The 24,516-nt window shown below is 42.1% G+C and overlaps 1 protein-coding gene across 1 annotated transcript; it reads right to left on the bottom strand.

Moving 5' to 3' along the window:
* Positions 1-1,172: 1,172 nt before the first annotated feature.
* LOC140996295 (rabphilin-3A-like) lies at positions 1,173-24,286 on the bottom strand. The gene is given in 19 exon segments (XM_073466651.1): positions 1,173-1,303; positions 1,395-1,491; positions 2,587-2,668; positions 2,747-2,901; positions 3,007-3,063; positions 3,155-3,281; positions 3,402-3,511; positions 3,941-4,015; positions 4,163-4,242; positions 6,803-6,985; positions 8,279-8,464; positions 9,520-9,547; positions 9,661-9,861; positions 9,947-10,030; positions 10,168-10,297; positions 10,427-10,552; positions 10,710-10,721; positions 10,833-10,919; positions 24,215-24,286. Coding segments are annotated over 18 exon segments (1,935 nt in total). The 5' UTR covers positions 10,904-10,919; positions 24,215-24,286.
* Between the last annotated feature and the right edge of the window lie 230 nt (positions 24,287-24,516).

Raw genomic sequence — 24,516 nt, 5'->3', positions numbered from 1 at the left:
AAAAGAGCCCTGCTTTGTGCAAAGGGTGCATTGGGGTAAAAGCAGGCCACGACTGCCCCAGGCACGCCAGAGTCACGAGCACAGTGCATGCAGGTAAAGCTGCACATACTTCTGACATAACCTGTCCAAACTTCTCTCCTTTTTGAGTGGAGCAGCCACATTTTTTTTTTCAAGGGAAACCTGTAAGAGACCTGGCCGTGTGCATTCAATGTAAACACTACAGTAGAAAACCTCTGAGGTGTCAGAGTGAACCGCGAGCTTCAGAAGAGTAGAGGTACAGCAGCAGGAGGAAAATCCTTTTTTTTCCTGCGAAATCTCACCATAATTAAGAAAGAAAAGAATGCATTCACTTTGCTCTAATCACAGTCAATACTTTCAACGAATCAGAATTCACAGCTTGACTAACCATACTTAAAAACGCTAATGTTTAACTAGGTGTGCTATAATTTTAAATCACAAATTAACAGCAACTCATGAAATATTAATCTAGCTCATGGTCCACTGACTTATGAATCATCTGTTTATCAGATGTCTATCCTAACCTGAGCAATGTATCAGTATGTAAACATTTCTTCATGGAAATATACAGTATGGGCACAGTTGAATATTTGAAGGTGCAGCTGCGTGTTTTCATATGTCTGTGGCTTGGCATGCTCATACAGTTCAAGTGTTTCACTACAGCATGATGTAAATCAAAAATAAAGAATATCCTGACGGTTGAATGAATATCAGGCATGAGCTCTGACTTTGGAAAATGGTTTCTACCTCAGATGCCATAACATATTGCTTTTTTGTCCTGTCCTGCAATCAAACTTCATTTTCTTAAGCAAAGAAAGCAGCAAGCTCAGCAGACTACATAGAATCACTGACAGGCATGTCGGTCCTTGTGCAGCTGTTCGCTGACAGATGTTTTGATTACATTAGTGAAATCTCTAATTCATTTATGCCATAATTTGTCCCAGAGGCAGATTAAGTATCAGCACAGGCAGAGGGATTGTTAGTATACTTCATCATGGAAAAGGAGGTGAGTAAGCCTGCGTGATAGCCAGGTAGTTAAGGAATAGATAAAATAATAAAAAATGGGAAAAAGTGCATGAGGAGTTAAATGCAAACCAAGTTGAAAGGGGGGGGGGGGGGTTTAGCTCATGCTGTATGTGAGAGGCAGCAAATGGTTAATCGCTAGCAACGTGATTCTCGTTATACAAGGTATGCCAGCGCTCAATCTTCTTGTCCTTGTTCTTCAAACACTCGTACCAGTGCTTCAGCCGCTCCCCTTTGGCAGTGATCCCCAGCTGACAGCCACCTGTCAGGAAGGAAGTGAGGCGTTAATGCAGGTGGCGAGCAGGTGAGAAGTCCAGTTTTATTGAATCAAAGCAACGTTATCAAATATTTACCAATGTAGTCGTTGGACTTCCCAATATCATAATCCCACACGGAGATATCTAAAGACTTCTTGGCCAGTTCACTGTGTTTGATGTCATAGCTGAATTCCTGAAATGTGATCGAGACATGAATAATTATTTTCCGCATTTTCCCCAAGAATATAACCACAGCGACTATGTTTACACGCACACTGATATTCCACTGTTTTTCAGAAAATGGCAATATTCCGAATACGATCCTGATCATGTGGACAGAATATTAGGTTTGGATATTCAGTTAGGCCTGATTCTGAATGAAGCTAATAATAATAATAATAATAATAATAATAATATAATGGAGGGGCTAGTAAGTCAGTGATATGATCAGGGGCTATCCCAAAGTATGCTTTAAAAGTAATCATCAAACATTTTATATCAGTTCGAAAAAATGTAAAGGAAGCCAATATAGAGTTGCTAGCAGTATGTGGACTTTTCTATTGGATTAGTAGTCTTGCTGCAGCATTTTGAGCTAGTTGAAGTTTGGAAAGATCTTATTGAGAGAGACAGAAAAAGTAAAAAAGTTACAGAAATCTAAGTGGGATGTAATGAATGCATGTATGACAGTTTCCAGATTCTTAATGGATACAATAGATCTAATTCTTTCGAGATAAGACGAAGTTGCAGACAGCTTGATTGAACAACTGATTTCACTTGATGATCAAAGTTTAGTTTATTGGCAAAGATAACACCCAGATCTTTGTACTGGGACTTAATGTAACAGGAAAGAGAAGCTAAGTGAGCAGAGCAGGGCTCGCTGGAGGGGTCTGGACTGATGATAAGGGCCTCTAATTTACCTGCATTTAAAAAAAGCCCACATTTCTGGTTGGAAGGAGAAACACACCTACTTTAAACATGATGAAAGACTTGGATATCAACAGATGTTCGGATATGCACAAATACCACAACGCCGACCTTTCCAGGAAGGTATTTGAATGAGTAAAAGAGGCAGTCTGTGTTTGCTATTGAACTTTGCATGGCTTTTAGTAGATGGGAATATCACTGGAATAGTCAGTCATGTGAACAGCTTCGTAGGAATGTTGCCTTTTTCAGAATACAGTCAAAAATTGGGAATTTTGCGCACATAAACTTCAGTCAGCGTTGCAGTAATAATTTATGAAAAAGCGAATTTTTACTATTTGCTATCACCTTGAACCCTCTTACAAACCTCATTAAACTCGGGGTTTAAGGTCCTCTTCTTGATTTGTGTTTTGCACTTCCCCTTCTTCCCCATGTCAGGTTTCAGACATCTGTGAATTGTACACATATAAAAGTGAATTCATGCCATTTCTAGATATCAAATGAGCTTCTCATCCTGCTCTACCTACATTTTGACATATGGATCAGAGTAGCCATTAGCATCCATGGCAGCCAGGTGGACGCAGCGCACGACACCTACAACGAGCCGGTTGGTCTGGGTACTGTACATAAGGGACATCAGAATCCGACCGCGCTCCTCTACCTCTCCGCCCTCCTTCCCCGGCTAAGAAAGGGCAGAAGAAGGGAAATACAGTTCAGTGGGATTAATGAAAAGATTTGTGTGGAGGAATCTGTCACGTTTAGACATGCTGGGGAATAAAAGCATTGCCTCATCTTCGTAGAGAGAGATGCCTCTGGCTCCCCCGGCTGTTGCAGTTCTCTTCGTCTGCGAGGGAGGAACGAGATTACAGCAGGTCAATAAGAGATTCAGACAAGGAGAACAAAGCATTGTTTGAATGTAATTGAGTTCCACTCACGGGGATGACTCTCTCAAGGCACACGTTGAAGTTTTTCTTCTGGTTCATCTTCAGTTTCTTCAGTGCCACTCGGGTTTCCCCAATAAACTCATTATGCCCGAACTTGTCTTCATCGCAGACAGACAGCCTGTGGAAATCAGAAGAGATTCTTAATCATACAGGCCTGTTACACCTCAATTTAGGGCAGATTAAGTTTTAAACATGATTAGCGGGTTGTTGCAGCTAAATGAGTGATTTAAGTTTCCACCTGAGGGTCTTACGCTGCATGTCCTCATCTGTCAGGCCGTGGTAGGTGAGAGTTTCATTCCACGCAGGGTTGCGGGTGTTTCTCAGGGTCTTTGTGCGCAGCTTGTTAGACTGTTAGAAGCAGGGTAGATCAGGGCAAGGAAATGGAAATATCCCGAGGCATGTTACCACTACACAAGATCTTGCATATCTGTGGTGCGTGCTACTTTATCTCAGCAAGTATCTACACGGTGCTGCTTCCCATCAAAAGGTGTTTTTGCACCTGAGACCTGCCCTATTCTCCACTACAACTCAGTATACATACACATGTACCTTTACTACAACTTTTAATCTATCAGTATCAATTTCAAGATCTCGACCTTTTAGGACTTTGTCAATTCAAACCACAAGGTGTCAGGCTTGAGCTAGCAGAAAGGCCTCGCATCAAACCAAAAGGATCTAAAATCACCACCTTTCCTTTTTTTTGCTTTGCAGACTATTAAGGTAATAAATCTTTTAAAAGAAGTAAAAGCTTAATGTAGCAAAAGGTTCATGTTTTACCTTACTAGCCCCTGGCAGCAGGTGAAGCTTGACATAAGGATCTGCCAGTCCATTCGAGTCCATGGGCTTCAGTCCCTGGGGAGAAACGAAGCGCCGTGTCCGTCACATTATGAATGCACAGCAGAGAGCAATTAAGCTAAAGTACCATTTAGAAGCATTTTAACATAAACCACTTGATTGTTATTGTCCCTTTGTGTGCGAGAATGAGGAGAATAGTAGTACCTTTGCTTTGAGGATGCTACAGATGAGGCTGTTGCTTTCCTGTTCATAGAGCAGACTGAACTCCAGAGAGCCCAGAGTGGCTGAAAGAGACCCAGAGCAGTCATTACATTAGACTCCAGTGAGACAGTGCGCCTGCTTTTGAATAATTAAGAGTATAAATGCAGGGAAAGACACTCTTGTAATTAAACAACAAAACTCAAATAGAACTCAGTCGAAGTGAGAATAAGTGCCAGCTCAAATGGGCGGAAATGATGGACGAAAATATTCTAAGAATAAGCCTTGAAGTTCACATTCACAGCCTTTTTTTTTTTTTTTACCTTAAGTAAACAGCAGAAAAATCTCATTACAGAGCAGGGGCATATAATATAGAAGAAATCAAATAAACTCAAGTCTCAAAGGAAGACATTGAGAAAAATAAGGTTCTCGGTAAGAAGAGTGAAATACTGCCCACACACATTTTATTTGGAGGAGTTTCATTGCAAATCAAATGTCATTTGTTAATTTTTCTTAACTTCTCTGGACTGAGATTCACAATCAACTTCATCAGCTCCAATTACACAATGCAACAACTTCAAACACAGCTTTGTTTTGAGCTTAATGTGCCTAATGTCAGCATGCGAACATGCTGATGATAAAATGTTTAACATTTTTACCATTTAGCATGTTAGCATTCTGACATTTGAATAAGCACTGAACAGAAATTACAGCTGTGGCTCATTTAAACACACAATATTACATTTTTGATGATTTCTAACAAAACAAGCCACTGTAGCTGCTAAGAACTGTGGGGGAGAGCATCAGGGGCAGAGCCAGACCTTCTGGAGGAATGATCACCCAGAGTCACATCCGATTCTGCTCTGATCTGGAGCTGTTTAACGAGAGCTCAGAGATTACTTTACAACTTTTGGGATTAAAAAGTGGATTTATCTTCACTCCTGTTTATCAACCTGACTGTAGCAGCAATCTGCGGAGGTGACCATTCACCATTGTCGGGTGTTTATGTTCTGTAATGTTGAATGCCAACGAGAGCTGGAGGAGAAATGTACTTTACTTCATGAACACAACATCACAGACAGGAGAGGGGAAAAAGAAGAGAACGAACCTTTGCCATTGCTCGCTAGTTTACGGCTAATGTACAGTAAGTACAGCCAGTAAGTTTTCTCGCTGTTTGGGGCGAACACCCGTGTGAGTAACGCGAAAAAACACAAATCATCACACGTTCAAACTGCTTCACTGATGGTGAACACACAAACACTATTGCTGATAAAAATCTGTCTGACATGAACTTAGTTTCGTTCGCCGACTTCTCTATCCCACACGTGACTAAACACACTGTTACCTTGAATACATTTGTGGATTTCTGTTGGAAACATTTGGGATAATGTAAGTACATAACCCAACAAAATATTGTATAAGTTGTAGTCGTTTTTTAGACATTTTAATGAAGAATTCTTACATATTAGATCTTTAAACATAAATCAAACAATTAAACAAGTCAAATCTGACCTGATGATATTCAGAGGATCTACAATATGCTGAGGAGCAGAGCAAAAAGTCACGGCAATCCGTCAAACAGTGAAATTTCTCTACAAACTGACAGTCACATGCATGGAAAAAGAAGAATCAGCACAAGCTCATCAGCCCATATTTTTAATCAGATATACTACTAGATCTGATTGGTTACACATCGAACGCACACTTGTAGAGATCCGACTTCAAATTATGATTATCAGAATATGTCAGATTAAAAATGTAGCATAACCATGCCCAATTGAATTCAGCTTTTAGAGAACATTACTTTATTAAGCTGAAACAACCAGTAAATTCAGATCCACAACACAGAAGCAGTTCTAACCAGTGAAACCAGTCAGCAGCATCACTGTTCTCACCATTACATCTCTATAGAGAACAGGCACATGAAACCAATGCTATTTCTGCCATTTTCCCTCCCAACACAGGGGATTGGGTCAAACACAAGGGGAATCTATATCCTGTTAGCCCCGTTGTATCTCAAATTATTTGCACAGCTCCCTATTCCCGGACCTCAATAAAATAAATTAACACCCAATCCTCTGGAGAGAGAATAAAGGCCGCTAGACGCTGCAGGCGCGGAACATGAATGGCATGGCACCATTCTCATGATTAAAATGGGATATACGAAAAAACTGTACAATTACACAGCATATGTATTGATTTGGTGATTCACTTCCTTCCTGACGTCCTGACATCTTCCTCTGCTATACTTCCTCAGATATTGATTGTCAGACTTCGATAACAAATGGTGCTGATCATTTGTCATTTTCTAGCCAGCTCAATAGATGCTGCCAGAATGATACTTGATGTTTGCGAGGACTATTGGGCAATTTATAGATATGAATTATTACCAGCAGACTCAAAGGCAAAAATCAAGCGTCACCATGGTATGACTCAGAGTCCCTCAGCGGAACAGAGAGGCTGCCAAATTAAGTTAATCAACAGCCAATACTGTATGCTGCATGACAATATGTTTAGCTTTACCCTCCCCATCTGCTGCCATTTACCTTAAATGAGTGAAAAGAAATCACTGTACATGAGGTGGAATTAAATTCGACACATCAGCCACCGTACTGTATGTGAAGAGAGAGCAGATGGTGTACTCACTGGCTTCATCAGAGTCATAGTCGTTGGCTTCCTCCTCCTCCTCAGCTGGGGGAGGTTGCTGCCGGGCGGGAGGAGCACCGTAGGCAGCGGGCTGCCTCCGCTCCTCTCTTACTGCAGGAGGTGCTCTCTGCTCAGGAGGAACTGCACTAGTTGAGTAGGCTCCTCCGTCTCCTGCCACTGGACCTGCAACCACATTCAATCATCTGAGACTGCACAAATTAACACAGTTCAGGATGCATTGTTTGGTGAACCCTTTCATGCATGGTGTCTACTACAGAGGACAGATATTTGGAAGCCATTTTTAACCAATCAAGCTGGGGTACTATTTCCCAATCACCAGATGATGGACCCCAGAAGCCTCGTCCACAATATCATTTAACTTATTATCATTTAAATATTATAATTTCAATTATTTCAATTAAATAGAGTGTTCGAAATACTTTTATGCAGATTTTACTGATATTTTTCTTCAATATTTTTTACTGTGACTGAAAATAGTGGACGTTATGGACCAAAGGCTATAATTTGCTTTTTTAGGTCTACCTTATTTTGTGTGTTTTATGATTTATGATATCATTTACACTTGAATAGTTTAATTAAACAGCAATATTAAAGGAGGCCTATTATGCTTTTTCTTTTTTTCCCCCTTACCTTAAGTGTTTTTATATGGGTTCTTGTGCATGTAAAATATCTTGAAAGTTAAAAAGTCGACACCACCAAAAGCTCCTCTCTCCCACAGAAAACACTGCTCCTGAATCGCCTCGTCAGTAGTCCCGCCTTTAATTCTGTGATTTTGTGACATCACACTACATGATTTATGTTTAGTGGCTGTTCTGCAACTTAAGAATTGATTAAGCACAGTTACTCTGTTGTTGTTAGTGGCGCTGGGTCAGGTATGTGTGAGCTGACCAATTAGAGGAGACTAGGTATTGTGTGTTTCAGACAGAAAACTGATGTGTTTTTTGAGCGCTAAAGAATGTAAACCTATTCTAGTAGTAATCTAAAATAAAATTCTGAACCTGAAAATGAGCATAATATGTCTCCTTTAAATAATCATCAGGCTTTATCTAAATATAGGCCCATTTTAACTAAATATAGATCCAATGGACAAAACATGCTCTTTGGTGCCAAACGTCTATTGGAGTGGATTTATGTTTTTTCACAGAAAAATGATGTAGAAAAAAAATATTACTAAAATCTGGATATGGATTTTTCTTACATCTCTCATTTAGTTGAAAAAAGTTGTTTTACCCGCCTGGTTTTCAGACACTAACAGGATTTAACAGTTATTCCAGAATCACTTTTCATACCTCTGACTACTGCAGTGGACATCTACATACTACAACTATAATAATGGCACCATTTTTTTACTTGTTTAGACGGAAAACAAATATTGAAAAAAGATGTAACTGTGATTTTATAATTCATGCATGGCAGGTTTAATGTTTGGGGCATGAGCAAAGGGCTGTGTCTCACCCTGCTGGGCCAGCGAGGCTGATGGAGCAGGCTGAGGTCTGGAGCTCTGGACGGGCACCATCTTCTTCATCACCACTGGGCTGCCCTGCCCCGCCTCTTCAGGGCCAGCCCCGCCTGTGGCCATGCGCACACCTGATGGTTTAGGGGCCACAGGTGGGTAACCAGCACGGCCCTGTGGCTCTGGTACTAAAAATAAGCATGGATAGCATGTTACAGTAAATACACAGACACACTATACATAAGGGAGACATGCATAATCACACCACTTCAGGCTCCTACTGCAGTGGAATGTGTAATACTCCCTAGTCTCTCTGGATACTTTTGATGTTGCAGCTTTTTCGTTGCAAAGGCATTGACCTACATACACTACAACAAGCTGTGGCAGTCGACTACTGTACATGCCGCAGCTATATGGTCTGTCTGTCTGTTCAAGCTACGCCTCTCTTTTATATGGGGGAAATCACGCTGCTCAGGTAATCACGGAGAAAGTGTGAAATGTTACGATGCGACCCATTGTGCCAGCACCACCTGGAGGCTCATGCCTGTGTCACAGCATGCACCTTCCGACAGCTTAATTGAGCTCTTCATCCCCCTCCTCTGCAACTGTGGGCGGTGTTGCCAAATTTGGGAAGCAGATAAAAGGTTTGATGGTTTGGAAAAGAGCAATGAGAGGCAGGGTTGCATGAGGGTTCATGTGCAGATGCTGATCTAATGAGACTGCGGAGTTGCCGTTTGTTTTGACTTGCCTATTTATCGGGGTCAAAACTGTATCACCAATAAGGAAAACATTTAAATATTACCTTTGTTTCTGCAGGGATTGCACCCCCTAATCATGGTATTCTCCATTGTTGATGATTTTGTATAGTATCTGGGTGGGTGCGCACCTTAAATAGTGAACTACCTAGGGGGGCAATACCAACTGTGATTTCTGCCCCCCCTTAATCTGCATCTACAGGCGATACTCTGTGTCATGATTTGAGTCATGGGGTATCAGCGCTGATTTCATCTGGCCATTTGTCATCACATCTGGACCCTAGAAAGAAAGACAGCTAACGCTAGCAGCTAACTAGACCTCCCTGACAAGCTTGGTATGGTAATTCATGACACCGTCTCGCAGTTCACTACTGGACATATTTTTTTTAAAATAAGGTCCTATGGTGGTCCAACGGGAGGGGCGTAACTTCGCCTCTCCATCCCAGCAGATGCCTTCATAAAGAGCTCTCTATATATTGGAAACCTACCTGAAACGTGCTGCTCAGAGGCAGGAGTCTGACATAATGTAAAGTAACTGTTTATGACAACAAGCAAACAAGTCAATCACAAATGGTGGAAAGGACCTGCAAGTCGCCTGACCTAAAAATTCATCATGGCTTATAAAAGACCGCAGACTAAAAGCTCAAGGGGCTACTCTTACCTGCTGCTTGTGGTTTGGTTACTGCCTCCCTGGGCTGAGAGGCTGGCCGCCTCTTGGGCTCTGCTGCATCCTGGCCAGCTGTCTCTTTTCCTTTAGATAATGGCATGGGTGAAGGCAGGTAATGCTTAGGAAAACCTTTGAAGAACCAGGCACCAGACCTCTTCCACACCTGAGGAAACCGAGGAAATACGTGTCACAGCCTTTCCAACACACAATCGTTTTCTTTTATTTCTTCACAGGTGTAAAGCACTCACCTCTCGCTGTTCTCTGCAGATCTTGCATAGCCACACGGCGCGAGGCCGACTGCCACACTGTGTACCACACTTGGTACACATGTTCTACACGACAGGAGAAAATAGAGATTTCCAGCTGCTCGCCCTTTACGATGTTATTACAAATACACAGCTCATAGACCACGACCTATTATATTTTCCCAACTTTTGTGTGATGCAGCAGAGGAGTGTGTCTGACTCACCTTTTTGCAGTCCTCGCACACCACTGAGCTGACCCCAGGTGAGCCCAGCGTCTCCCCACACAGCAAACAGCGGGACATTCCATCACCGCATACAGTCTTCTTCATGTCGTCCAGCCTGTTTATCAAGCGCCTGCAGCAGCACAGGGTGAAATCTTACTTAAAATGTCACTGTTAATTAATGCAGGTCGAAATGTATCAGGTGATCTCGCTTTTATACACACATATCGGAGAAACCACTACATGTTTTACAATTTCTCACCCGATTCTCTCCTGCTCCATGGCCTCCATTTTCTCAGCACGGGCGATCACACTGTTTATAATCTCTTTCTCCTCATCTGTCAGGTCTGGACTAGAACCAGGGCCTGGCTGCGTGGTCCAGTTGCCCCTGTCAGCCAAAAACATTTTCTCCAGCTGCGGTTACACTGCTTCCATAATTTTACTACATGATATCCAATCAGCTCATTTGCATACACGTGTGAACAGAGAAAACAGACATATGTGATGCAGATAAGAGAGGGTGGAGTAGGAGTTTGTCTACTTACTGCTCTTTATCACTGTGTCACACATCGGAGGGATGCAGGTGAAACAACGGAGAGAACAGCATAGTGTTGGTAGACGCATAGAGAAGCTTAACAATCTGAAAATGCTCTGATAACCACTCTTACCTAGCATGCATCCTCTGTCTGTCGTTGGACACCCAGCGATCCGAGCTGCTGCTCATCACAGTGTCCGTCATGCTGCGCTATCACAGCCTGCAGGTGGACAGAAAGAAAGACGAAAGATGAATTAAGCATGAAATAGTCAGATGATCTTAAACTAATGTCCCGAAAAGAGCTTTTTAATTTGGGTGAAAAATCATGCCTTTGTCAGTCAAGTCAGAAGTCACAAATCCATGACAAGTTATTTCTCTTTCAGTCCATACTTTAAAGGTTTAAAGTTCACGCAAAAATAAAAATTCAGTCATTATTTACTCGCCCCGCTGTGGTGTGGTAAAGTGTTGTAGTCCACAAAACATTTCTGGAGCTTCACAGTAAAACAGGTATTCTCCCAAACAACTGAAGTAGATGTGGACTTTGGTCATAAATTATAATCTAGGTCTCTGGAAGCTCCCAAATTAATTTAAAAAGATGAAATTTATTCCCTTTATTAGACAAAATCTTCACTAAAGCTGCAAAGCTAACAGCGTTAGCGGGCACCCCGTCTGAAGTGGGTGCATCAAGGATGTAAATAACAGCTGGGATTTCAGGGCTTCCAGAGATTTGGATTATGTCAGACAAGCTATATGCAGCCATTTTATATTTTATTTTTATTTTTTTTTTATATTTTAAAATTTTCTGCATCTACTTCAGTTGTTTAGCAGAATGCTGCAATGCTGTTTTGCTGTGAAGCTCCAGAAACGTTTTGTGGACTGCAAAACTTCATCTGACTTTCCATCAGCATGGATGTGAGTAGATAATGACTGAATTTTCATTTTTGGGTGAATTTAAGCTTAAAGCTATCCTCTATCCTTATCTCATGCAGCACTGAGTTAAGGGGCAAAATGTTCAAGCTAAAATGTCTAACATTTGCTGGTTGCAGCTTCTTGAAGGGTAACTCCACCAATTTCACACGTGTGTGTTTACAGGTCTTGGTGAGTACTACTGTGTATGTGAAAAAGAAGTATAAAACCTTATGTGGCTCCAGATGAATCGGATAAATTGCCTCCAGTGATGCCACTCTGCCAAGTTGCATTGTGGGTAATATAGGCGCCAGGTTTTGAAAAGCAGTCCACTAGCCTAGCATTGCACTCATATAACACTGCTGGACTCATTTTGGACATTTTAAAAACAAATGATCAAAACTGATAAAGCAGAACCTGAGATACCGCCTTTTTTATTTCACTCATTCTTCTTCCCTTTTGAAACCTTGAGCCTACATTACCCACAATGCAACGTAGCCACTGAGTGACATCACTGGAGGAAATTTATGAGATTACATGCAGCTACCTCTGGAGCCACAAAAGGCTTTTTACAACTTTTTTCACTTATGCAGTAGCATTTCCCAAGACCTGTAAACACACTTTAATATGGAAAATTGGTGGAGCTAACCTTTAAATGTGAGGATTTGCTGCTTTTCTTTATCATGTATGATAGTAAATGAAGACTCTTTGGGTTTTGGAGTGTTAGTTGGACAAAAGAAGCAATTTAAAGATGTCACTTTGGGCTCTGGTAAATTATGATGATTATTTCTTGTCATTTTATAGACTAATTGATTTATTGTGAATAGTTAGCTGCAGCCCTAATTGCATACAAATTTGTGAGCCAGGACATTGCTGACTTTATATTTGGCAAGTCACCAGATTCACTTCCTTTGATTGCCACACACTGATGCAGGGCTGATTTAAAAGGTAGCCAATGATGACTTCATCATCAGTGACCAACAGAACAGTTACTAAAATAGATCAAAATCGATAAGTAATCAATAATCATCATCAAATAATCATGCTTTCCCCTTTATCTGCTTGCTTTCTATGAATCTACATATTAAGTCTGAAATAACAACAATATCAGCTGCCAGTGGCGATGCAAGCACATTTCCTAGTGCCAGATTTAAAGCCTAGTCAGAACCATCCCCTCCTGCCAAGCCTGTTTTATCAAATTCTATCCACAGACATATTTGTGCAATGAATGAACACAGGAAAACACTGCAAACAGAACACAAACACAATAGATCTGTTAAATACAAACGTAAACTAAGCTGACAGACAGTGATTCTAACAGGGTAAAACAGGCGGAGCAAAGTGTATGACAAACGAGCCCTGCTGTACATTAGTGACCACAGTGAAACGACGTTGGGTGTGGGTAAATGTATATGTGCTTTCCAAATAGGAGGTGGCAAGACCGATTATTTTGGCAGCTGTAAGTGAAACTGTGAGGAATGCCTTCCAGTTTGTCACTCGACACATATCAAAGAAACAGATGGTTCCATATAGCAGGAGTGACTCAATTATGCTACGATACAGCAGGAGGAAGAGGAGGAGGAGGAGGAGGAGGAGGTGAGTCTGTGCTGACGAGGATGACTAAGAGTCGTTGTCTCCAATATTTCTGAGTTTTCATGGTGTGCTGGTTGACGCTGAAGCTTTTATCCAAAGTGATGTCTGTGTATTTACAGTATTGGCTCAATCACTTCTACTCTTTCTCCGGGGATGCTGGAGGGTCTGGGAGTGTGGGTCAGGTGTTTTCAGGGGGAGGGCCGCTGAGCTTATAAGAAGGAGCTTATCTACACTCCCATGTTGTGAACCACCAGCAGCTCAGTTGCCAGGATAAAAGGTTTCTGTAAACCACTGATATGATATGTTCACATTTGTACATGTCATAGGCTACGTACCATGTTGATAATTCATTCATGTTACATGTTTATGACCTAACTGTCGATATCGGGAGGTGGAGAACATGGTGGTTGAGTTACGAGGTGAAAAAGCTGCCGGGCCACTGACTGCAGTTCGAGATTGCGTCTCAATATCTGTGAGCATGACACCACTGGATATTTTTAAGCACACCTTTAAGGACAATTTCCAGCCGTGTTTGAGGCAATCACAAGAGGTATTTTAGGCCAAAATTAAATTTCTTCCTAACCCTAACCAAGTGTTTTTTGTGTCTGAACCTAACCACATCACAGCCACACAATAGAAATATTTAATGTAAAGAAACATAAAGTTGCAACCAAAAGAAATACATTGCCAACATTTATTCTGTTGATGGGGTTGGGAATTGGGACTGTATTGTTTGTGGTCCAGAAGAGAGTCAGTGTTGCTGAGGAGGAGACTCGAGATGGCTGTGTCATCAATGTGTTTAAAGTACTCGATGACAGGAGATAAGCTTTTGCAATTGTTTGTGTACACGGTGCAAAAAAAATCACGCTGAGAAACACAGCCCATTGCTAATAATGACAGCGGCAGACAGTGAGTTGTCAAATGTAGCCATACACGATACACTAGCAGTGTAATTTAATCTGACATAGTAAAGACGATAGGAAGATGTCGACAGGAATCACTGAGGCGAGTGCCAATGGGCACGTCTGCTCAGTGTGTGTGTGAGGTGCAGTTGACTTCAAGCCTCTGCCAGACATCAGACAATACATGGAGCGATGCAGCAGCAGTGACAGGCCGGAGGACACAGCAGTGTATGTCCTGAGGGGAAGTGCCACAAACCAGAGGGGACCAGCCGGCTCTGCAAACGAGCAACAAGAGGAAATAAAAGCCTCTGTGGAGCCTGTCAAGAACTGTGATGGTGCAGGGTGAGGAGAGTGCAGGTACCATATGGGATGGAGATACTGTAAAGGATGGATAATGATAAGGCTAAAAGCTAAATCAATAAGTTTCACTTGTGTTCAGCTTTTTCGCAGCAGTAAAATCTGGCACTGTAGAACCTTGGAGAAAGTGAAAGAGGGAGCGAAAGGGAGGGGTGCGCCGCTGTCTCCCTCATTCAGCTGCTCGCATTATGCTGCGTAACGTCAGGCTACATACCTTTTGAGCTCTAATCTGTTGCTGCACTGCCTGCGGGATTCACAGAATAACAACAAATTCGCTGTGCTATCAATAGACACTCTGGGTGTGGGCTTTTTCCTTTGACGCTGCTGCTGCATCCAACCAACAGTGGCAGCACGCTCCTCTGGGAGCATTTGTGCTTTTTCCACTTTTCAGCATCAGTCTGCAGCTCAGACATCATTCTGACTGTACAATATATAGATATATATCCTATACACAGAGGCTCTCAAGTGTGTCCGTCCTTCACTTGCCAAAATTAATAATACCACTTTTGTCTAACATGATTGTCCTGAAGAGGTGGATGGAAGAGAGACAGATGGGAGGGGGCAGTCAGACTTGGGCTGGGTAATCACTGACTCAGACAAGTCAGAGCTCTTTGGTGCTGGGGATAGATGTTACTGCATCACTGAAGTGGACTCCGTGCTGACAAACCAATTAGCATTCAGGAGATAGTCTAAAGGATCGTATATGCACTTTTCTCATAAAGAGCTGTCAGTATAGGCTTTGCTGCTTCAGACACAGAAAAGTGCAGCTTGGTTTCATCTGCTGTACAGTCAGAGAGGGTTTACACCTTTTTACATATTCAAAATTGTACCTGAAGCCAATTATAATGGGCCATCGTGACCAAAATGTCATATTGAGCCTTGTTATTCTGCAGTTATGACATCACTGAGACCCTCAGACTGTCATCTTCTCCAAGATAATAAATGCAACTCATCTGCGTCATCTGTGATTCTGACTCGGTGCAACACTCATCTCGTACGTGTTTTCCTCCCATATAAGATGTCTCAGGCAGGTGGTGGATTCCTCTCTGGGGAGCAACAGATATTTTCCTGTGTTTGTTTATCTCTCTTTGTCCGAAATGTCACGGAGACCCTGCGACAGTGGTGTCAGCCTTGTTTGTGGCGACAAAACATGGGTGTTTTTGACGAGAAGACGGGACATCTCAAGCTATGCTTGTGCCAACCAAAACAGGTATTTTAAGTGAAAACATGAGCTTTTCCTTACCCCAACCAAGTGTTTTGTGCCTTAGCCTAACCAGATCATAAGCACAGCATTGTAACAACATAAAATTGAAAACTGAACCTAAAGAAAAGTAAATCAGCAGCCCAGTCACCATAAAATGTCTACAAAACATGTCATATCACATTCACAATACATGTTACATTCAAAAATGTACCTGAAGCCAATTATAATGGACTGTCATGACCAAAACGTCATATTAGGCCTTGTTATTCTGCAGTTATGACATCACTATGACCCTCAGACTGTCATCCTCTCCGCTACCGAGATAATTAATGCAACTAATCTGCGTCATCTGTGATTCTGACTCGATGCAACACTCATCTTGTATGTGTTTTCCTCCCATATAAGATGACTCAGGCAGGTGGTGGAGTCTTCTCTTGGGAGCAGCAGATATTTTCCTGTGTTTGTTTTTCTCTCTTTTTCCGAAATGTCACGAAGCGTCTGCAACGATGATTTCAGACGTGGCGATATACAAAGCGATGCCCAGAACGGTGCAATCCAACCACACAACAGTGTCTACAAATACACCAGGCATGAATAGTAACAGATCATGTGTGAGATGACAACAGGAAAGACCAGCAGGGGAGAATCGACTCGAGCTAGTCATCTGCCTGATCATCATAAGTCACCCAGCCCAGCAGGATCTCTCCTGTATAGAATTTCATATGGGGGTGGAGAGAGGACCAAATTAGAAACCTGTGTCTCCTCCTTGGGGCCTGAGAGGGTAGTCAATACAAATCTGCATCTGTACATCTTCAGGGATGTATGCACACAACTCCCAGAGCGCGCCCTACACATTTTCGATCCATTTTTAGAAACAGCGCCGTGCATTCTCTTTGAATACTTGATACTCAGTGAACGCTCAACATCTAGCATCTCCTCCTTAAAGCATCTAGCTTTAAGTCTTATCAGGCTCTTGCACTGATTAATCTTGTTGTGTGACTTTCAATATCAGGTGTATGAGTCATTACTGCAGAGCATATGATAGGAAAAGTATTATACTTGGATAAGAGCACCTGGACATGGCTGACAGATGGACACATTTCTCTCCAAGATGTTGGTGCTCTTGAAACAAGAACTGAAAAAGTAGGAAGAGTGAGAATGAGGCAGAGGGGCTTTGGTGGATTGATCCGACATGGATCATTATGCATACAGCACTGAGAGCTGGGGGGGTGGGGGTGGGGGGGGCGGCGTGGAGGGAAGAGAGTCATCTCCTTTGTACTGAGGTCAGCAAAAAAAAAAAAAGGTTGTGTAAAAGCAAGGTTTTACACCAATGTTTTCATGTTATAATCAATAGAAGTGTCACGATTCTCCATATATACGATTCGATTTGACTTTGGAATTTAAGCTATGGTATTGTTAGACTGAGACTTTTATGACCTGACAACTGTAATTTACATTTTCAAAAAAAATTACCAAAAATAAAGACTCCAGAGTTCAATAAGAAATACCACCCTTCAGTGATTCAACAAAATGACAAAAGATAGAAATACAAGGTTTGATGTCTCAAACTCTCAATCTTTGGCAGTGTTATCACTTAAGTTTCAGTATCGTCAACATTTGTATGTTTATAATAACTCTTCCATTTTCTCCAAAAATGCACCAGGTTACAGGACCTTCTCTCACCCTCACTCAAACAGATTTTAAAAAAAAGTGGTCCGTTACTGGACAGAGCTTTTTTGTATAAATAACATCAGACTGAAAATTAACTGCAGTATATCCCACTTTATCTAACATGTTGTAAGCAATTTTATTCAATGACCCATAAGTGTACTGGTATCAGGGACTCTTATGGGGAAAAGTACAGAAGGCGTCTGTCTAATGCGCTGCTGTTAAAAGCAAATGGCGATACCATGTTGTTATTTTGCATTCAGAACCCTCGACTACAAGGTTTTACTTTCCCCAAAGAAAACTCTATCGCTCTGCTCTAGAAAGCACGACCAAAAATGAAAGAAAAGCACAACAAGTACACATAAATGAGGTCACTTAAATAAAATATTTCTGTATTTTTTCTGTCGGGCTTGTGGTCCTGTTGTGGGGGCGGGGGACTTGTGTGTCAAGTCAATTGAGACCAGCACAGAATTGGATATATCTGATGGCTGGTCATGCCTACAACCGGCTGATTCTGGTCTCTGGTTGGTCAATCGGTGAGTCTCCAGACGATAAGTAACCTGACAGGAAATAAGTTGGATTTTTTTTTTTTTTTTATACCATTCTATGTGTGCTATTTTTTAACATATATAAGATAATGAACCTGAAACACAACATTTAAATTCCAGGGCAACAATTCCCTCGCCATCCTCAAAGAAGGACAATTCTTAAATGGGTTAATGAGAATCGAAGATCAATGCAGCGTCCCACAATTGGCTTCACTTTAATTTATCTTTCATCAGGTCCCCATTTGTATTTTAATGCCTCGGGGTACGACTTACTTATACATAATGGAGGTTGCCTTAAAGCTCAGCTGTAGCCACCAACCAATCACCAACAACCCTTACCATTGGCCAACGCAGAGTCCCCGTGGACTCAGATCAGCACTTTTTCTTCCGAAACATTTTTGAAGGTGCTGATATTGGGCAGATGCCAGAGTTGATATTAATGTCAGCGCAGCATACACACACGACCAAATGATTAAATAATCCTGGTGGAACCATGCACATTTATTTCATGTTGCTGTCACCATCAATGTTTCATCAGCCATAGCCATGGTGCTTTTCCTATTAAAGACCTAATAACCTCGCAACACACACACACAATCTCTCACATTGCTGCAAGAAACTCACTATTTTTTCTGAACGTAGCCATTACCAGGCGTGTACTGCCTTGTGGGACTTCATATTCATAATTTATCATGTTGGGAAACTATGAACAACATCATGCAACAGGATTCATCTGTCCAAAAAAAATATTATTTTGAAGCATGGATGTCTGGTTATTAAATTCTTCTCCTCTTTTTATACTATTACTTTTGAAATTATATGAAAATATTGATAAACTGAAATGCATTTCCTACACTTTCATCTTAAACATTAAAACTGCAAAAGAAATCTAAATAGCTGGGTTTAAAAAGACTTTTTTTTTTAAACTAATTTGTCTTCCTCTACCATCTGGCCTGGCTGTAACTCAGAATGCTTTATGTATTATGAAACGGAACACAGCCTGAGATCCTCAGTCAGGAGAGAGTCTTGGCCGGTCTACAGCTTCGACTCAAGTTCCCGTGGTGATCTGGAACATCATGCCTGAGCAGACTGAAAAAATCAAATCTCTTCTTCACTCCCATCTATAAATACAGACTCAATTTGAGAGCCAACCACAGGTCAAATTCACTAATTTAGAGTTTGAGTTATGAGTCATCTACAGACCTTTAATAAAATTTCCTCAAAAAAACATGAATTAGTTGACAATAACATTGACTCACACGTTGGTAACATGTCATCAAAAAGTACAACGTGCTGCATGTGGGTGGTGGGTTTAATTACAAAAAGAAATTCAAGGTCTGTGCAGACTGTTAAATATCTAGACTTGTAATTGGCACCACCACACAGCTGATCAGACCATTAAACAAGCTTTATTGGAATGCACCATACTTAAAGGAACAGTTCACCCCGGAGCTTCACAGCAAAACAGCGCTGCAGCATTCTCCTAAACAAATGAAGTAGATGGGGACTTGTTTCAAAACGTAAAAAGAAACAACCAAGAAAAATTGTAAAATTGATCCATACAGCTCATCTGGTGTAATCCATGTCTCAAGAAGCTCAGAGATCACAAACTGATTTGAAAAGATGTTATTTACACACTTTTTTAAGCTGAAATCTTCACTGTAGCTACTAAGCTAAATGCATTAGCGCACCCCGTCTTAAGTGGGTACATAAGCTTGACCGTGTGTTTAGGGTGTAAATAACAAATTTTCAAATCAGTAGTGGATTTCTGGGTTTGCAGATGAGCTAGATGAGCTGCATAGAGCCATTTTATGTTGTGTTTTCACCTGTGTCCGTTTGTTGGTTGGTTTGTCAGCAGGATTACACAAAAACCACTGGACAGCTTTCCATGAAACTCGGATGGTGGATGGGTCTTGGCACAGAATAAACCCCATTAACTGTTGGGGATCCAGATAAAGGGACCAGTGCAGGAACTGTCTTTCACTTTTTATGACATTAGAGTAGATCGGGTGTTTTTTTGAAAATTGTGTTAATTTATCAGGGAATTATGCACAGTAAAATCAGCCGTATTAAGTTGGCTGGTATCTGTAAGTCAGTGCAATTTGATGCGGATACTAACACAAATCCGGATCTAGCGGATTTAAATATGTTTTCAAAAGGGTAGACTTAATTCCAGCCACTATTCAGTAACAAATTGGGAAAGAAACCAGCAACTACCACCAATGTGCAGCTGAGATCGCGGGGATTCAGAAAGGTACCAATGGTTTAAATGCATCTTTAGAAGAATATATGTATATATATGACGTGGGGAGAGATGCACGCTTTGCGAACGTTTTACCCAATTAGATCATCTTATACTACAGTTAAGCAGTTACTGGTGTTTTAAAATTTAGAATGATACAGGGCTTTGAGTTTGATTTTGAATTAGGCGTGGATAACAGGGGACTGTTGGGCCTTGATGGAGGTTTGCACTCTACAGAGTGCCATTCTACTTCAGTTGTTTGGGAGAATGCTGCAACATGAAGCTACAGAAATGTTATGTGTGAACTTCACCCAACTTTCCATCAGCATGGAGGTGAATAGATAATGACTGAATTATTAGTTTTGGTGAACTGTTCCTTTAAAGAGTTATGAGTGGTTAACGACTTTCTACTGAATGAATCCACAAAAAATATCATTAGGTCTTATAAACTAACTCCTTAAAGTATTCAGATGCTGATGTCTAATGCTCACACACCAGGCCTGCAGGGCGAGAGGGGAGACGGGGTAGGAAGCACCAAAAAGAAAAGAGGTAACCACCCACCCCAGTTGCGTTGCACAACTCCATTCACTCCCCATAAAGGGACTGAGAGATGCCAACATAGCAGCAGAGTGAGTCCTGGACCTGGGCTAGATTGTAAAGCACTGCACCACCAAGCCCTCCACTGCAGGAGGAAAACATCACTCAGCATTTCTTAATTATTTACAACTCCCACCCCCATTGCTTTTCACTCTATGTAAGTCCCCTCTTTAAGGCATTAGTGCACGCTTTATGTGCTCGGATCCCTATCAGAAATTATTCACAGAACATTGGATTTGGGGGTAGAAAAAGATCACAGAGGGTCGGACAGATTGAGAAAAATTCTATTTTGGGAAGCATTAACGATGTTTGTTAGCCTTTTGGGTCCGTGGCATCGACAAATTATCCATGTTTTCAGTCAGACAACGGCGTTGACAGGGACCATCTGCGGAACCATCTGTGAGGACTCTTCACCTCTCAAATGCGAGAGTGGTGCATCGATTGAAATACACACAACTACATCCTCTCGGCAGGCATGGCTCCAGGTCCCGCATGGCTGGAGAACAAACAGGAAAGACCATCCAGTGACCAACAAGCTACCATGCTGTTATCTCGCTATCACTGCTGGCCTGGCCCAACAGACCTCAACGTGGAGGGGGCTGAGGATTTCATTCTTAAATCAACACTCTGATTTAGCAGTCCATATCCTGTAGGAGCTCAAATTTAGCTGAAAAATGTCTGCTGACCCACATTGTCTCAGACATTTTGATGTAACTCAGAGGCCTCTTTCATCCAAGCCTTATTTTAGAACTACAGAAGTAAAAGGCTATCGGACATGGAGCACTCAATTAATTGCACTCCAAGCATGAGCCTGCATTAAGTCTCAAATTTTCTTGGCTGATGGTGATTCATCCCTGTGTGCCCGAGGGGTAAGAGGTAGGACTTCGAGGACTTGCCGCTGATGCATTGACCAGTCATGCTCTTTCAATTTCCTCCCATCTTATCTCCGGGAAACAAGTACTACTGGACAGGGGCATTAAATCAGAGCAGTAAAGGTCTCTCGTAAAGATACATTTATTCCCCACTAACCAGAAGTGACCTGCAGCTGGTGGTCTGCTGAGATAAACTACATGGTTCTTAACATGGAAAGAAGCAAGTGCGATCTCGTATCGATCCCTCGGTGTGATGGGCCATGATTCTGTCTCTTTGTTGCTCTGAAGATCTGGCAAGGTTCAGCTGCTGGATATCTGACACTCCCTCTTGTCCCAGCTGCACACTAGCAGGTACAATGCCCCTGGGTGTTTTTCAGCAGATCTCTTGGCAAACGAGAAGCTGTTCTGGTCTGGTTTGGAAGCTCGGCTATGTGACTTGAAATGCAAAGTTTGTTTATTTGAAATCACTCTGAGCTTCTGGAGCATTACTGCAGCTACAACATATGCACAGCGGTGATTCTACTCAGCTGAATATATCTGTCCGAGTGTATAAAGTGGCACTGGACAGAAATGTTGCTTCAAGAAGGGCTGCTGTTGTTTATAGATTTGACCATATATAGATGGATTTTAACTCCTTTCTCTCTTGGGAGAACTTTGTTTAAAGGCCACATTAATTACATCTGTCTTTTCCAATATGCCACAGTATTTAGGCAGATCTAATCACCAGTTTCAGCGAGGCTGGTGAATCGATTCTCATCCGAGTCTGTCTCACTCTGAGAGATGAAGCCACTCCCTTCTGAAGCTCGGCCACAAATGGCAGAAAAATCATCTCTCATAGAACAAATTGAGAAATATGCTCCAAAGCGGGGCGCAGAAAACAACAGATATTTAGAGTGTAACATATGATTTGGGCTCCAAGCTCCATATATGGATTGTGAGGAGCTCAGAGGAACTTAGAGTCATGCACCTTTACCAACTGTGGCCATGGTAACAGCAAGATCAGAAGATGAGAATGATTAAAAGCTGCGTGTGTGCGTGTGTGTCCACCAGCCTGTGTGTTTGTAGTGGACTGTACCTGTGCCAAATTTCAAAGCTTGTGCAGAACGGGTCATTGTTGCAGTGATAGTGCCAGTGGATCACTGCTCATATCAATAAACGTGGTTGCAATTTGTCTGAAATGATGCATCTTGCTGGGGCGTCATGGTTAGAGGGAAAAGACAAGCTGAAGACATGGGATTATGGGTACAGTCGCCTCGTATCCTTCAGCTTTAAATTATGCAGTTAGTGTGCAGAGCACTTCCTCCATCTTTTTTTCACCTTTTCCTTAAACGCCTATGTTTCCTACTAGTGCTCTCTCCATGTCTTGTTTTTTCATTTCATGTCCAAAGAAACAATTTTCCCCTTTTCACTCTTGCACCTCCTCTGGACAGAAAACAGTGTGCTGGAAGAGAGTCAGAATCACACAGAGAGAGGTACCAGCTTATAAGGGTGTCGTCCAATCACTACTGTGATTGCTCATGTGAGAGGAGGCAGCTGCAGATATCTCTCAGACTGTTCATTCAGTCTTTTTCCTCCCCTCCCCCATTTAATCCCCATGCTTCAGGTCTGTAGGAGGAGTTGGAGATGGTGGAACCGAGAAGGCAGATTCCCAGCTTCCTTTCTCCTGTCCTCCTTTTTATATTAACACCAGATGCAACACACTGGTTTGGTCCCATAAGTCCTGTTTACGACACGCACCGCTCTGACCCACAAAGTGTAATAACCCACGGGTGCAGGATGAGGTAATATCACAACAAGTAGGCGACCGAGAAGACCCCCGTGGTGACACAGCTGGAGTTGAGAGCTGCCCTGCCCACACCAGCATCAGGAGGCATCACTGATGTTTTCCTCCCAGTCTGCAGGCACATCAAGCCCCAGTGTGCGCTCCTAAAAATCCTGCAGCAACGCCCAGGGACCGCAACCACACAATCTCCCACATGACTTACCAGGTCTGCTTTCTTCTATCAGATCTGCAACAAGGAAGTGCAGCCAGCCTCCAGTCTTGTTTCGGAGGATTTAACGAAACCTATCAAGCTACACCAAGAGTTATATTTATCAGCCATTCATGAGCTCATAATCACAACAGCAAAGCATGCTGTAGTAAAATCAATGCAACAATTTGGAATAAGAGGCAATCAGCTCCATTAACATCTCTGCATGACTGACAAGAACATTCAGCTGCAGAGAAAGACATGTTTTCCATAAAACAAAGGAATCAATGAAATGTTCATTTGCATAATTTGTACCTCACATAGGTTAATTAGCAGCAGCTCCATGCATACTAAGTTGCACTGCACACATTCACAAATGCTTTTTTCCCCCATTCAAATGACTCAGTAAGTAATTGACTCATAAAGACAAATGTCCAAAAAGGTTCCATTTCCATCAAATTAACAAACATAAGTCATGAATGCGTTCCTCCATAAGAGATCCATCTCTCCTGTGAATGAAATGCTGCATTCATTCAACTTGTAAATGAGAAATTCTGATGCACTGAGTCACTGGACAAACGCAGTAACCTCACAGGGATTTTTAGCTCGAGGATGCAATGTTAGAAAAAACCTTCGAAGCAGATGAAAAAGCCTACCTGAGAATCCAGCCCTGCTCTCCGCTCTCCTCTCTCTCTGGGAGCTGTCAGGGAATGATGCGGACTAAATTTCTGTGCTGCGCTTGGAGCCGACCACAGAGTCAGTCATTGCGCATGGTGCCTGTCACCAAAACCCGTGCTTTTATTTTTTTCGCCTGGAGGAGTAGTCTGTTTGGAGAGGCACAGCGGAGCTCCACAATGCGTGGGAACTCGTCTTCTACCCTGCGTGGAGGAGGATGGAAAGCCCTTGGTACCCTGGGAAGGAAACCCCTGGATCTGAAGTGATAACACTGATGCTTAAG

The sequence above is a fragment of the Pagrus major genome, chromosome 5, assembly GCF_040436345.1.
Source record: "Pagrus major chromosome 5, Pma_NU_1.0".
In the NCBI taxonomy this organism is placed as follows: Eukaryota; Metazoa; Chordata; class Actinopteri; order Spariformes; family Sparidae; genus Pagrus; species Pagrus major.
This window is presented reverse-complemented; position numbering and strand designations above follow the sequence as displayed.